The sequence below is a fragment of the Cornus florida genome, unplaced genomic scaffold (genome assembly GCF_030987335.1).
Source record: "Cornus florida cultivar Cherokee Brave unplaced genomic scaffold, ASM3098733v1 CherokeeBrave_3.0.0_Hap2_Chr08, whole genome shotgun sequence".
In the NCBI taxonomy this organism is placed as follows: domain Eukaryota; kingdom Viridiplantae; phylum Streptophyta; class Magnoliopsida; order Cornales; family Cornaceae; genus Cornus; species Cornus florida.
Genome location: NW_026775578.1, coordinates 51163205 through 51177931, shown reverse-complemented (window position 1 = coordinate 51177931; position 14727 = coordinate 51163205). Strand labels below are relative to the sequence as shown.

The window sequence follows — 14727 nt, the reverse complement described above, 5'->3', positions numbered from 1 at the left end:
AACTTTTAAAACATTGTATGCATCATAAACAACAATTAAAGCATAATATAAAATAATTTATACAAGAAATCAATTTCAATTAATCAACACATAATAAAGTTTAAAGTCTAAATTACCATGCATACTTAATCAATTTTAATGTCTGTTTAGATCCTGGAGACTATCTAGGCATGCAAGGAACACAGGTCAAAGGGAAAGAGCAAGAAATAGAACTTGCCTTTAGGTTTCGAATTGAAACCTTTAACTTCTTCTTCCTAGTTTTTCTGATGAACGTGACTGCCGTCAAGGAATCCTCTGCTCTAGTTCTAACCCTCGAATAGCCCTCAACCTTACTCCTTGGTCTAGCCTAATTCTTTGGCCTAAACCATCTCTTTTGTCTCTCGATTTCTCTTCTCTCCTCTCTGTTTTCTCTCTCAATTCTCTACTACCACTCTCTTCTATAAGGTGGTGTGAGTAGGGTCTTATAACCCTAAGGCAGACAACACCCTTACATATCTATAGGTTTATACAAACCCTAATCCCAACCCGATACTAAGTCGGCTAAACATAAAAGAAAAGAAAAGAAAAAAAAAAGTAAAGTAAAATATAATTACACACACATATAAAGTCCTATACGTAATCACCATATATATATATATATATATATATATATATATATATAATCTCCTAACATAATATTACTAGTATTAACATTAAAATAAACAATTAATAATAATAATACTCAAATAATCATAATACTCAAATAATAATAATACTCAAATAATCAAACAATTAAACAATTAACAATTTACAATTAAACAATTAATAATTAGCCAAATAATTAAACAATTAATCCAATTAAACAAATACCATCAAGCCATATAGCCACATAATTTATTAAAATGCACAAGAAAGAAAAATTAAATTCTAACTATATCCTTTTAAAAACTAGGGGTATTACAATCATAATCAACATGATAATAATAAATACGTGCGTCTTTACGACCCCCAAACACGTCTTTAGTGTAATGTTCATCATCATCATCATCATCACAAAATTCATCCGCGTAGGCTGGCAGCCTACGCGGCAGGATGGGGTTGTGATTCCGAACCGGATGAACGCGATCTTCGTTAGCTTTACGAAACCTGTTGTTTTTGCGATTATGCTCCAACTCAAACCTAGCAAGAATAGATTGAATAAAAGGAAATTCTTTAGATTTTCTAAATCATAGCTGTGAAATAAAAATAAAAAATAGCTGTGATCCTAACAGTAAACTACTGGAAAAAAAGGATTAGTACGAGGATTGGTTGAAAATACGAATATAGTGTAAATAATATTTAATAGTATATATTATATAATATATTATAATGTGTGTGTATATATATATCATGGGTTAACAAAAGAAGTTGAGTAAGAAGAAGAGTACTAGATGCTGCAATGGTAGAGGATATGCAATTAAGAATGACAATGGATCATATATTATACGCGAGGTAACTCAATGTTCAAACACCTTATTTTCATCTAATGTCCATTTGTTTGGTCATCACCCTTGGGTAGTTGAGGGTGGTTTTTTGGCAAAAAAAAATCGAATAGAGGGATTTAATGCAAAATCCAAATAGAAAAGGGGGATTGAAAGCCGTTCACCCTTATTTTTATATCACCAAACAGAAAGCATGAATTTTAATAATAGAAGCCGCATAAAAGGGTATGCTTACAAGGAAACATTGAAACTCAAAATAAATGACACTATGGAAATAATCAACTTCATTTTTTTCTAGAAGTTAAAGCAAACACAGAATTAATCATACCAACAAAGTGTCCCTATTGGAACTCAAACTCACCACTTCTTCTTTGTAGTGGAGAGATCATACCATTTGGATATGAGGCCTAGTGGTAATGTAGAATCAACTTGGTAAAGCAAGATAGATTGTATCATTTTCCCTTTTTAGTGTAAATTAATAACCAATACAGTTTTCATTTTGCGGCCTTGTTAGGAAAATTAAATCCCTCCAACCCATTCAATGGTTAGCTATTGTTGAGAGTTAAATTTTTCTTTCATCACACACAACGAAAATAACATTATCATATTATCACAACAATATATGCATGAGAGATTTTACTATATGTAACGAATAAGTGAATACAACCAGATGTCAAAATCGCATTCCCTCACTCATCATCTCTTTTGAAGTTAAAGCTCTACACTCGAAAATTACATATACTCTCCCCTCCTCACAAAACTCACTCTTAAACCCCTTACATCTTTCCTATCTTCTCTCTCTCTAAACCTAGCTCATACACAAGGCCATTTCTATTTATAAAGTCTTCAAACCCAGTTCCTTGTTGGACGAAATTCCCCAACTTGCCATAATGAGTTACCATATCAATTACAACTCTACAATAGCAGGTACAACTTATTTCCCAAGTCTTCTAACTTCCAAAACGGAAAACAAAAAAACAAGAAAAAGGTCTCCCTCGCATATCAGGTAAGTTCAACAGGTTCTAGTTTAAAGTTCAACCGATTGCACGTTACAGTTCAACCAATTCCATTAAACTTTTTCAGAATGGGATTCTTCATCCAAATTTGAGCCATAACTCTAACAATCTTCATCATGGCTCAAAATTCGGTCTTTAATGTGTTATTCCATTACTCCACATCGAACGAAGATCTCTTCAAGCTCCACTTTAACTAAAGATTTCTCTATCTCGAACAAAATATTATGATGAAATTGAGAAATACTCTAACCGGCCTACCCACCAAAAATAATAAATTAATTAATAAAATGTAAGACTGTCTTTTTATTTATTTGCCTAGTTAACATTGTCCATCTCCATTTTTATTTATTTATTTATTTTTAATTTATGGTGTGTTTTTGCCTGTTCCCATCCTTCACATATATATCCCATACACATTTGCAAGCCCAATAATTAAAAGAAAATTCCACGAAGAGTACTTTAACGTAAGATAAGTCAAACTAAGAAAGGTAATAAAATATTGATGTTCATATCAATAGGTATTAGTGGAGACCATATGATTTTATTTTATTTTATTTTATTTTATTTTTTGTGGGTAAATAAGTGGAGTCGGTATGGTTCCACTCCAAAAGAAAGGTAATCAAACATTGTTGTTCTTTTGCTTCAACTTTTGATAAAAAATAATAATAATAATAATAAATAAATAAAACAGTGATGTTCATTTATTAGTCATCGAGGCAATTTTAAAATACTATTCATTTCATCTCAAATTAAATATTCTTTTTTTTTTTTTGAGAATCGAACTTTTTAAGAGAATGATTTTTAAATATTTTTATTGTATTAATAGTGAATGAATTATCAAATATGTCCATGATGGCCCACTTAATAATCTGTTTTTTATAAGTTCAATCAAATAAGGTTAAATTAATAATATTACAAAATAAATAAATAAATAAATAGTACAAGTAATTATTTAATTGAGACGGACGGAGTAACGTCTAGGCTAATAATAAGTGGGAATCAGAAATGGATGGATCCTTAGGCGAGTGCCTAAGTCCCCAGCCAATAGGAAGGCCTAAAATTTTTTATTTCTTCATATTATATCCTTCCTAAAATTTTTATTACCTTCCTATTATCACTTCAGCCAATATAAAGGCCCCAAAATTTATATTTCTTGATATTATAACTTTCAAAAATTTTTATTTGTTTATATTTTAACCATCCTAAAATTGTTGTTTCTTTTTTATTGTTACACTCTACCCAATAGAAATGCCCCAAATCTTTTTTTATTTTATTTTTTATTTCCTTTTATTATAACCTCCTTAAAATTTTTATTTGTGTAGATTATTAGACCTTGACCAATAATAATGGCCAAAATATTTTTATCTTTTTTATCTCATCTCTTTTTTCTCTCTCTCAACTCCTCATTCCCTGTTTTTTTTTTTTTTTCTCTAGAATTTATAAAATTTTTCATATTCTTATTTTAACTTTTATTGGCAGCATACGGTCATGTACGGCACTGTGAAGCCTTGTTTTTCCTATGTTTCCTTATACAAGCATCTGATATATATTATTTAAACAGACATTTTATTTAAGAGGGTTTCGTACCAAAGAAAATCAAACCATTTAGACGCGTTTCTAGAAAGTCTACCCTTTAGCCATTGTTTATGAAGCTCCAAGGAAGGTGTTCCATAATTTATTAACATCCATCACAAGCACATATATTTTCATTATAAATATAGATTGCCACAAGCCCTTTAATCTTCACCAACAGATCTTAAAATTTGCAGCGAAAGTGTTCCATTTCACTGTCTCTTTCATTCATATAGCCTGTGCTCATATTTCACTCTTGAATTATCCTTTTTCTAGACAAGCCAATCTCTCTCTCTCTCTCAAGTCTCAACCAGCTTGTCAAACTTCATCAAGAAGATTAATGGCAGAGAAGGAGCAGCAACAAGGGCATAACTCGGCAGCACCATATAATTATGGCCGAGCAGACGAAGAGGCACAAACCAAAGAACTTAAACGCCAGAAACGCAAGAAACTTATTCTATATATTGCTGCGTTCGCTGTATTCCAAACCATTGTTATAGTGATCTTTTCACTCACTGTCATGAAGGTCAAAACTCCCAAGTTCCGCGTTCGTACTGCCTCATTTGAGACATTTAGTGTTACAGCATCATCATTTGACATGAGAATGAATGCTCGACTTGGTGTCAAGAACACCAACTTCGGTCCCTACAAATTCGATAATAGTATCATTACCTTCTACTACAGGGGTGCAGAAATTGGGAATGCTTTTGTTCCTAAGTCGACGGCTAAATTTCAATCCTCCAAGAGGTTCAATGTTACAATAAATCTTTCATCAACCAATTTACCAACCAGTTCAGAATTAGGAAGTGATTTCAATTCTGGGATTTTGCCACTGAGCAGCACATCAAGATTGACCGGAAAGGTGGAGCTAATGCTGGTGATGAAGAAGAAGAAAGCTATCAATATGAATTGCACCATGGAAGTTAATATCTCGAGCCAGCAAATCCAGAATTTGAAATGCAAATGATACATATTTGTGTTAATCTGCTTAGTGTTTAATTCCTGAAAATTCTTTTGTTTCTCTTATTATTATTATTAATTTTTTTTTTTCCTCAATATATTTGAGTGCGCACTTAATATATATATATATATATATATTTGTGTCATACTTCTCTGCCAATTTTTTTTTTAAAAGTTCATGAGGTAAGTGTGTTTTTGTATACAAAATAATATAAGAAGCACAAATGGCATTTTCATAACATCTTCTAGATGAAAAAGTTCCTAAATGGCCGCATATTACTTTCTTTAATGGTCGTTGAAATCTACGAGGCAGAGACCCAAACAATTTTTTTTTATTTCTAACCACTTTTTTTTTGTTTTTTCATAATAGCTTGCATATCATTAATTAATTAATCTTAATATAGAATTCGTCAAATGTTTTGTTATGTTTTCTTTTTATCCAACCTAACACGGACGGAGCAAGCACCGGCCTCGGGCATGCTGCTCCATTAATTTTTTTCTTTTAAATGTATAAAATTTATAAAACACATGCCTCCTTGGGTCATGCTTACTCATTAAATTTTTTATTTTCAATGTATATAGTTTTCTTCATGTTTTTTTATATAACATTAGCAATGTAATATAACAAGCACAAATGGCATTTCCATAACATCTTATAGATGAAAGAGTTTCTAAATGGTCGCATTACTTTCTTTAATGGTAGTTGAAATCTATGAGGCAGTGACCCAAAACAATTTTTTTTTTTTTTTTTTTCATAATAGCTTGCATATCATTAATTAATTAATCTTAATATAGAATTCGTCAAAGGTTTTGTTTTTATCCAACCTAACATGGACGGAGCCGGTACCGGCCTCGGGCATGCTGGTCCATTAATTTTTTCTTTTAAATGTATAAAATTTATAAAACACGTCTCCTTGCAGCCATTTTTATTCTAAAAAGTAGACATTCATTCCCTATTTCGACTTATCTCCACTTTTATTTTTACTCAAATTACGGAGCTTTCGAACTAATCTAAATAGGTAGCCTTTTTTTTAGTAAAATATTTAGCAATTTTTTTTTTTCTTTTAATTTCTTTTCATGCTAATTTTATTTTTTAACCACATGCTCTATTTTTTAAAAAATAATAACCTTTATAACTTTTATGAGCAATATGACATAATCAACTTCTCATTGATTTCCAATTAAATTTCTCAGAGTTGAACTAGTGCACATGAAAAAATAAGAACTCAAGAGACTCATCTCTAAAAATAAATAAACAAAGTAAATTATCTTTCAACATAAAGATTACACATCAAGAGCATTTTTCATCAAACAATCATGTGTCTCAATTTGCATTTAAAAATAATGAATTTAAGAGAAATAATTATCACCCATATCTTGACCAAAAAAAAAAAAAAAAAAAAAAAAAAACCTAAATCCTAAACTACAAAATATGGTCCAATGGAAACAAAATATTCATCAAAGCATAATCCATGACCATAAAACCTCTTTAAGATTTAGTTAGAGAGGTTTGCATCCACGTACCTAATAGGAATAAGTCTCATAGCATCAACAAACACATAATTAACTAAACTTCCTTTTTTATCCACACAGTTTTCACATTCAACTTTTCAAGAGATTTTTCAACTCTGACCTTTTTTTTATTTGAATAATTCTTAGTATGAGAATTTTTGGCTTGATTCACATAATTTTTGCTTTTTAGCATGAACCCTATTCCTAGCATAAGAACTATAAGCACAAAATTCAGAAAATGTTTCTCTTCACTTCCTATAGAAATAATATTAGCTATGTCTATTCCTACTACAATAAGTGCAATGCAAAATAGTAGGCACATAAGACATATGAGTATGCAAACAATCAACAACCTTAGATTTATTTTTAGGCACATTCAAGTTATTAGGTTTTACAAAAACAATTCTACCCTTATTACTAGATGAAGCCTCGTTAAAACCTAAGCCAATTATATCATTCACATTATTGTCAACATTAATCATCTCATCAAGTTTAATCTGCACAGAAGTAAATTCAATCAATTTCACTTATGACTTTTTCAATTTAATTTCAAGAAATCCCAATTTAGACACAAGAGCTTCTTTTGCAGAATTAACTTGACTTACCTTACCTTCTAAGAACCTTATATTTCCTTGAAGATCATTGATGCTCTTTTTGTATTCTTCAATCTCCCTCTATTTCTGTTCACTTTCCTCTTTTAAAGCATCTCTATGTTTATCAACTTCTTAATTCTTTACCTTATTGAAGCCTTTTTTTGTTTGAACATATGTAACATATAACTCATTGAAAGCTTTATCATAGTTCTCCTTTGTTGTTTTCTTGAAATAATCTTTATCATTTGATTTTGCTATGTCCTCAAAATTCGAGTCATCTGTATCAGATAAAGAACATCTTTTAGAAGCATCCTTATTCATAGTAGCAACAAAAGCAAGAGAATTATCATTATCAAGAGAAGAATCATTATAAAAAATAGAAGCATCATTATCCCTAGGATCTGAAACTTTCATTACTTTTCCCTTATTTTTATCTATAAACTCTTTCCTAGTAACAAAGCTATTTTTAGGGCTTAGACAAACTGTTGATGTATGACCTATATCCCCACATATCCAGCATTGAATTTTAGTTTCTTTAGACTTTTTTTTTTCTCTCCTTTTATCTTGTCTATCTCACTTCACTTAGATGAAGACTCTCTATTCCTAAACCTTGACTCTCCTCTTTCTTAAGTGCATTCATCTTTTCAAACTTAATCAAAAAATTTAACCTTTTAATGATGAAAGCAATCTCTTCATCAGACTCACTATCATAGTTAACCTCAGACTTGGAAGACTCAGACTTTGAAACTTTTATGGCTAAGTCTTTAGGTTTTTAGGAATTTCCATAGTACTTCATTTCATAATTCTTAATATGACCTACAACTTCATCAACTTGCATGTTACTGATGTTTTGAGTTGCTTACAGTGTTTCAACTTTCATTTTAAACGTTTCAGGTAAAACCCTAAGGATTTTTTTGTTAATTTTCTTATCTATCACTTTCTGTCATAGGTTTCGAAGGCTAGACACGATATGGTTGAGTTTCATGTAAATTAAACTCAGAAAAGGTTTCATCTTCTTCCATCTTAAGATTTTCTAATTGAAACATAAGCATCTTAATATTTGAAGATTTGCCTTCATCTGTACCCTCATTGGTAAGTTGAAGTATGTCCCATGCTTCCTTTGTATTTTTACAATGAGCAATACGAGCTAACTCAGATTGGACAGCAGCTTTGAATAAAGAAAACAAGGCTTTAGTGTTTCCTTCATAAGCATTATTCTCAACTTGAGTCCACTTGGACTCTTCCTTTTCTAAAGGTAATACCTTCCTTTGTGACTGTAGGTTTTCTATAACCTTTTTCAACTACAACCCAAACATATTTACCTTGAGTAATAAGAAAAGCTGACATATTAGGTTTCCAAAAAGCAAAATTGACACCATTAAACAAAGGAGTACGTTGAATAGATCCACCTTCCTTAAGAACGCAATTCATATCAATTTTTTTAAAACAAAAACAGATTTTTGATTAAAAAAAAAAAAAAAATTTATTCCACAAGGATTAATTCAATGTATAATGGATGGCTCTGATATCAATTATAAGTTGCACAATGCGGAATGGTTATGGAGTATAATATGGATAAGTAACCTAGAGGAGGGTAATAGATTCAACTTGCTCTTTTATTTGATTTTTGTTTACATTAAATTTACCGAAATAAAAGTAAATTAATCAAACCAAAAAGCAAAAATAAATTCAAGTAAAGTTAGAGTGACACCAGATTTTAGCGAGGAAACCAATTGGAAAACCTCGAGGATTTTTGCGCTGTCCCGAGTGTAAACGATCCACTATGTTTAAAGCAATGTACACCAAACTTTAACTCAGGCTCACACCCCTTCACTCTACCAAGACCCAACTCACCGAAAGCCCCTGGCTTTGCGACTCCCCATCTAACAGCTCTCGACTTTAGACTTACTCTTTGTAGAAGGATTACTAGCAGATTAACAACACTCCATGAATTCCTTGACCCCTTCAAAGTGTGATCTAAACACCTTACTTCTTCAAATCTAATTTTTTTATAGAAGGAATGAATTCTACTTTCTCTGATCGATATTGATGATATCTTCAAACTTGTACTAGATCAAAATAAGAACAACACCCTAAATCACTATGTGTATAGTGTGTATACTCTAAATGAAAAATATTAAAAAATCTCACAAAGATAGCTCTCAATTAAATCATAATTTTGTATGCAAAAATTCGTAAAACCCTAAGTGAAAAAAAAAATTTATCGACTTTTGAAAACCTAATTGTACATGGAAAATAAGTCAATTTCGTGCATGTTCAATATAACAAAAGTATTTCTAAAGTAGAAAGCCAAAATAGACTAAGAAACAAAGTTTCTAAAATGGTCTGACAGACTTGAACCAGTCCGAGTGACTTGAACCGGTTTAAGTGGGCCAGAAGCTAAAATTAAATTTTAGCTTTACACTTGAACCAGTTCAGGATTGACTTGAACATGGAGAATTTCATCAAAAGTTGAACCTATTCCACAAAAACATGAACTAGTTCAAGTTAGGTAGAATGTAAACTATTCCAAAAACCTAATTTTGAATCTCCTAAGTGTCCTCACACATTCTCTTACCTTCCTAAAGCGTTGTTCTCATCATCCCGGAGTGTGCCGAAATATGAACACTTGAACTTATTCAATTCCGTTTCCAATCTTGAGTCATGACAAATCAAACCGAACATTTACAACTCGATCAAACTCGTTTTGACAACAAAATTAGCCAAAATACAAGTATATATTTCACAGGAAGTTTAACTCAGAAGTTTGCAGGAGCCTCGCTACAAGATTAACTATGTACCATAACAAAATTTACATTTTTACTTTCTTTAATGGTATGAAGTTGAAATCTATGAGACTTTTTCTAATTACTTTGTTTTTCAAAGTAGCTCACATATCATTAATGTTAGTATAGGATTCATCAAAGGTTTCATTTTCATCCATTCTAAGATTTTTGAACTTCGTGGTCTATTTGAATTTTAGTGATTTTGATTGGGTTTGTTCATTCTATAAAAATTTTGAAGCTTTTTTTAAAGAAGAACATTTCAAAATTCTAACAAATTCAGTAAGAGCATTCAAGAATTAGCCTAACTTTCTTAGACCAATCCATGATAGGTTTAGGCACATTATTGCTAGTTGGATGAGTTCAACAATTTTCGATAGCCAAACAAAATAAAATTCAAGAAAAGCTCTCATTCTAGCTTTCCCATAGTTATCATGAAACCTTTCAAATAAAATTGGCTTAGATATTGAACCACCTTCCTCATGGTTTACAAAAATCTACTCAATAATTTAGAGCAACCCACTCTGATGCTAATTGATAATTCGTTGGACCGTAACCCTAGTTTTGGTATGTTGTAATGGGCTAGAATGGAATGGCCATTCCACCTTATGATACCCTTTCTCTTGTTTGGTGTGCCTTTTAAAAAGTGGAATGGCCATTCCCAGACATTCCCTTATTCCCTTGGAATGCTCATTCCATCAAAAAGTTGGAACGGCCATTCCTCTTCTGGAGATATGGAATAGTCATTCCATTCCCACTCATTCCTACCATTAATTAAAAAATATAATTCAAAGACAAAAAAATTCCTTTGCCTTCATTTCAGTTATAGTTGTAGAAATACAAATTTACTGGGCATTATAGCTATAGCTATAAAAATAATTATATTTTTTTAATTTTGTAAAAATGCTTTAATTGTTATAAGGTAGTTTTATTTTATTCCATTTTAAAATAATAAAATATGTCATTCCATTACTATAATTAATATATTACAAGTAAGGGTATTTTGGAGAAATTAATTTAAAAGTTATTCCATTCTAACTTTTTATTTTGTATAACCAAACAGGGGAATGAGAATGGTCAATATATTCTTGCATCATTCTCTATTTACAATCAAACACTGGAATGAGAATGGTCATTACATTCCTACATCATATCCATTCAATTTTGATGAGCACTGAAAAGTGCACAATTAAACCTCTTAAGCTTATGTATTCTAGGACCTTTATCTATCTTACTTTCCCATTTTAGACTAGTTTCATGTTATTACCCTTTTCAGACACTTATTTCAAAAATAAGTTAATTCAGCCAAATAAGAGCATTAAAGAAGCTAACTCAAGTTAGATGGAAGAGAGGAACAAAGTGGAAGAAAAATGAAGCAAAGTGTGGAGATTCAGCATGTTCGATCGATCTCAGCATCGCTTCGATCAATCAAAGCAATATCGATCTGGACACTTCAAGATGGATTAAAGCCCTTGTCCTTATGCAAAAGAATCCATAATGTTCGATCGATCCAACATCTCTTCGATCAATCAAAAATATTCGATGTTATCCACACCTACCACCCCACCTACCACTTTTGTCTCTTTTCCAAAATATCCCAGAGATTTGTCTTTATTCAAAAAGGTGCCGCCAAGGATGATCGATCTCTGCACCATTCGATGGATCTCACCTAAGTTCGATCGATCTCAACACAGTTCGATTGATTGAACCTCCTCAAGTCCGAAAAAAATTAAGTTCCAGTTCATTAAAAGTTGTTTCATGGTGTAATCATTGCAAGGACCCTAGTGCACAAGTCCAGACCATTGGGTTTGACACTTGAGCCTCCTATATAAAGATTTTAAGCCATTTTTACACATAGCTTGGATCTCATAATATCATCTCATATACTTAGAAACATTCTTATAGAGGAAGAAAAGAGAGGAAGAGAGGCTAGAGACACATTCTTGGGAGTTCTTCCACTCTTCTAGGGTTTCCATCAAGAAGGAGGTCATTCCTACCATGGAGATAGCCCTTGAGGGTTGGATGACTACTTCAATGAATGGCTAAACATCTTCTTGGGGCTAGAGTTAGCCCTAAGCATGCTTTCTAGACTTTAATGTTTTGTATTTTGAGGGGATTTGTGTTGTAATCTTGTCTTGACACTTATTTTATATATGAATTTTGTTTATTCAATGATTTGTATGGTTTAATACTTTCAAATGATTATTTCATTCTATCCATATGTCTATGTATGCTAGAATAGATATTCATGTGTTTATTTCTAGTTTTTGTGTTATTGATGCATATCTATGTGTGTTGATGCTATGAATCTAGATATTGTCAAGGCATAGTGCTTAATAGAATACTATTGTGGTTTATTTGATGGTTCATACTCATATCTTGATGGATTGTGCCTCCCCCTTAGTTTCTTTAGTTTAATTTTCATGCCCTTAGCTTAGTTGTAGTGTAGTTGTCTTAGTTGTTAGATGGGAGGACAATCCATGCTTGTTGTTTGATGCTTCATACTTATGAATGCAAGTAGTATTATTCTCTAACCATGTGATGTGTTTGGATTCTGAGCTTAAAGGAAGGATTAATCGCTTAGTTTGATGTATTATGCTATTCACTAGGTTGCTTAGACAATATATGCTTAATTAGTCATCCATGCTTCTTGAAATAATCAATCACACACTCTCAAATTGTAACACATGTTTCGCCTCATTAATTATACATTGAATGTCTAGAATGGTGATGTTTAGTGGTGACCTCTAGACCCCAAGACCTCACTCTCTTGTTTTCTTTAAATTTCATTTAATTTGCTTATTTTACATTGAACTTGTTTAGTTTAGTTTGTAGTCTACTCAACCAAACACTCCACTTTTGATCACTCGACCTACTAACCCAATACATTGTTTCCATTGCTAGAGCACTCACAATCCCTTGGGACGATCCCTACTCACCCTAGCTATATTTTTAGTTAGAAGTAGTAGTGGCTTTTATAAATTTAAAACTTGGCCACATTACACACTCACACTCTTAGTGCATATCTTTAGACGTTGGTGCGACGGTAACACCAAGTTTTTGGCACCGTTGCCGGGGATTGAATTGGCAACGCCGTGTTTTGGAAACAAATAGGAATTAGTACTCTTTTGATCGTATCTTTACTTTATTTTCTTTTTAGTTACTTATTGTGTTTGTTCTTATTTGATTAGGTGCATTGAGCAAGGAAATCAAGCAAAGGAAGCAAGGAAGCTAAGTGAAGCTAAGCAAAAGCAAAAAAAAAAAAAAAAAAAAGAGCGAGAACTAAAATCTAAAAAGAATAGCAAGGCTTGAAATTTTAAAGATTAATGGAAGTTGCTTAAGGACCCTTTGTGAGATCTTTCTAACTCAATCTCTAGTTAAATCATCGGCCCGCGTGGAGGCAATTTAATTTACTTTGCATGTTGTTCAAACATGGGAGTATGGGATCAATGTATGTAGAGAATGTTTGTTAATTGATTTGTTGTGGGGGCGAAGTAATTGTTATTTGCTTGTTGTTTGTTTAGCTAGTGTATGCATGGTTATAGGTCATTAAATCCTACTCTTATCCCTCCTAATTTGCATCTTGAATCGGTTGTTCGTAATCCTAGGGGAAGAGGTAGTTCTCATCACTCCATTTCACCAATGGAGGAATTGAATGATGACCACGTGGAGGACCTTGGTCACATAGACCAACAAGGCATCCTCCACCCTAATGTGCATCATGAAAATGTTCAAGTACCATTAGACATGCCTAGACCATTCATTCCACCACAACAACAAGGCCCAATTCCATTGGGAATGCCTCGGCCAATTTTTGCTCCACAACCTCCCATTATGCAAGGCAATCAAGAGGTTTGAGTAGCACCGCCGGTTGTGAATTCTCTCATTGCTTTAAGAGACTATTATGTGCCTAATGAATACAATGCACCCACTTGCATTCAATTGCCCCCATTTAGAGCACATTACTATGAGATTAAACCACAAACCATTCAAATGCTTCCCAACTATCATGGACTTTCAAGTGAAAAACCTTACAAGCATTTGGATGAGTTTCTTGAAGTGTGTTCCACCATGAAATACACGGACATGCCAGAAGAGGTTTTAAGACTTAAACTTTTTCCTTTCACCCTTAAAGACAAGGCAAAATATTGGTTTAACAATCTTAGGTCTTTTTCGATAACTTCTTGCGCAGAAATGCAACAAGAGTTCTTGAAAAAGTACTATCCGGTTTCAAAGACCAGTGCTACGAGAACTTCAATTAGGGAATTTTCTCAAGGGGATGAGGAAACGTTTTATGAGGCATGGAAAAGGTTTAACGATTTTCTTAGGAAGTACCCACATCATGACATACCTAAGTGGCAACTAGTTCAATATTTCTTTGAAAGTTTACCGGATAGTCACAAGTGTATGGTCGATGCATCTATTGGTGGTTCTTACCTTGATAAGCATGAGGATGATGTGTGGAAATTATATGAAAGCATGAGTGAGAATTCAATCCATAGATCTTTATCCTCTAAAAATGGTAAAAATTTAGGTGAAAGAAAGAATGTTGGCTTATATCAAGTTGACAATTCCAATGATATAGCCGCCGAGATGAAATCCTTATCTCAAAGGTTTGATCAATTTTTGATTAACCAAACTTCGACGAATAAAGTATCTTCCTCCCCTAATCATATTAATCATCGTGAATCTAATGAATCTTGCATGACTTGTTCAAGTGTTTTACATTCTACTTCCAATTGTCCCCATGGACATGTGCCAAGTGAGCCCCATGAGCAAGTCAACACTACATTTGTCAACCAAGGGAATAATCCCTATGGCACTCATTACA

General features: G+C 32.4%; 1 protein-coding gene and 1 pseudogene across 1 annotated transcript; one reads left to right on the top strand and one right to left on the bottom strand.

The window, feature by feature from the left end:
• Positions 1-4388: 4388 nt before the first annotated feature.
• LOC132270234 (late embryogenesis abundant protein At1g64065-like) lies at positions 4389-5015 on the top strand. Its single transcript, XM_059771424.1, has one exon. It carries the CDS (start codon positions 4389-4391, stop codon positions 5013-5015), a length of 627 nt encoding a protein of 208 aa, XP_059627407.1.
• Positions 5016-14146: 9131 nt separating this feature from the next.
• LOC132272141 (small nucleolar RNA R71) lies at positions 14147-14245 on the bottom strand (annotated as a pseudogene).
• Positions 14246-14727: the final 482 nt, after the last annotated feature.

Coding starts and splice junctions, on each gene's coding strand:
- LOC132270234 (XM_059771424.1), top strand. CDS start 4,389: ATGGCAGAGAAGGAGCAGCAACAAGGGCATAACTCGGCAGCACCATAT.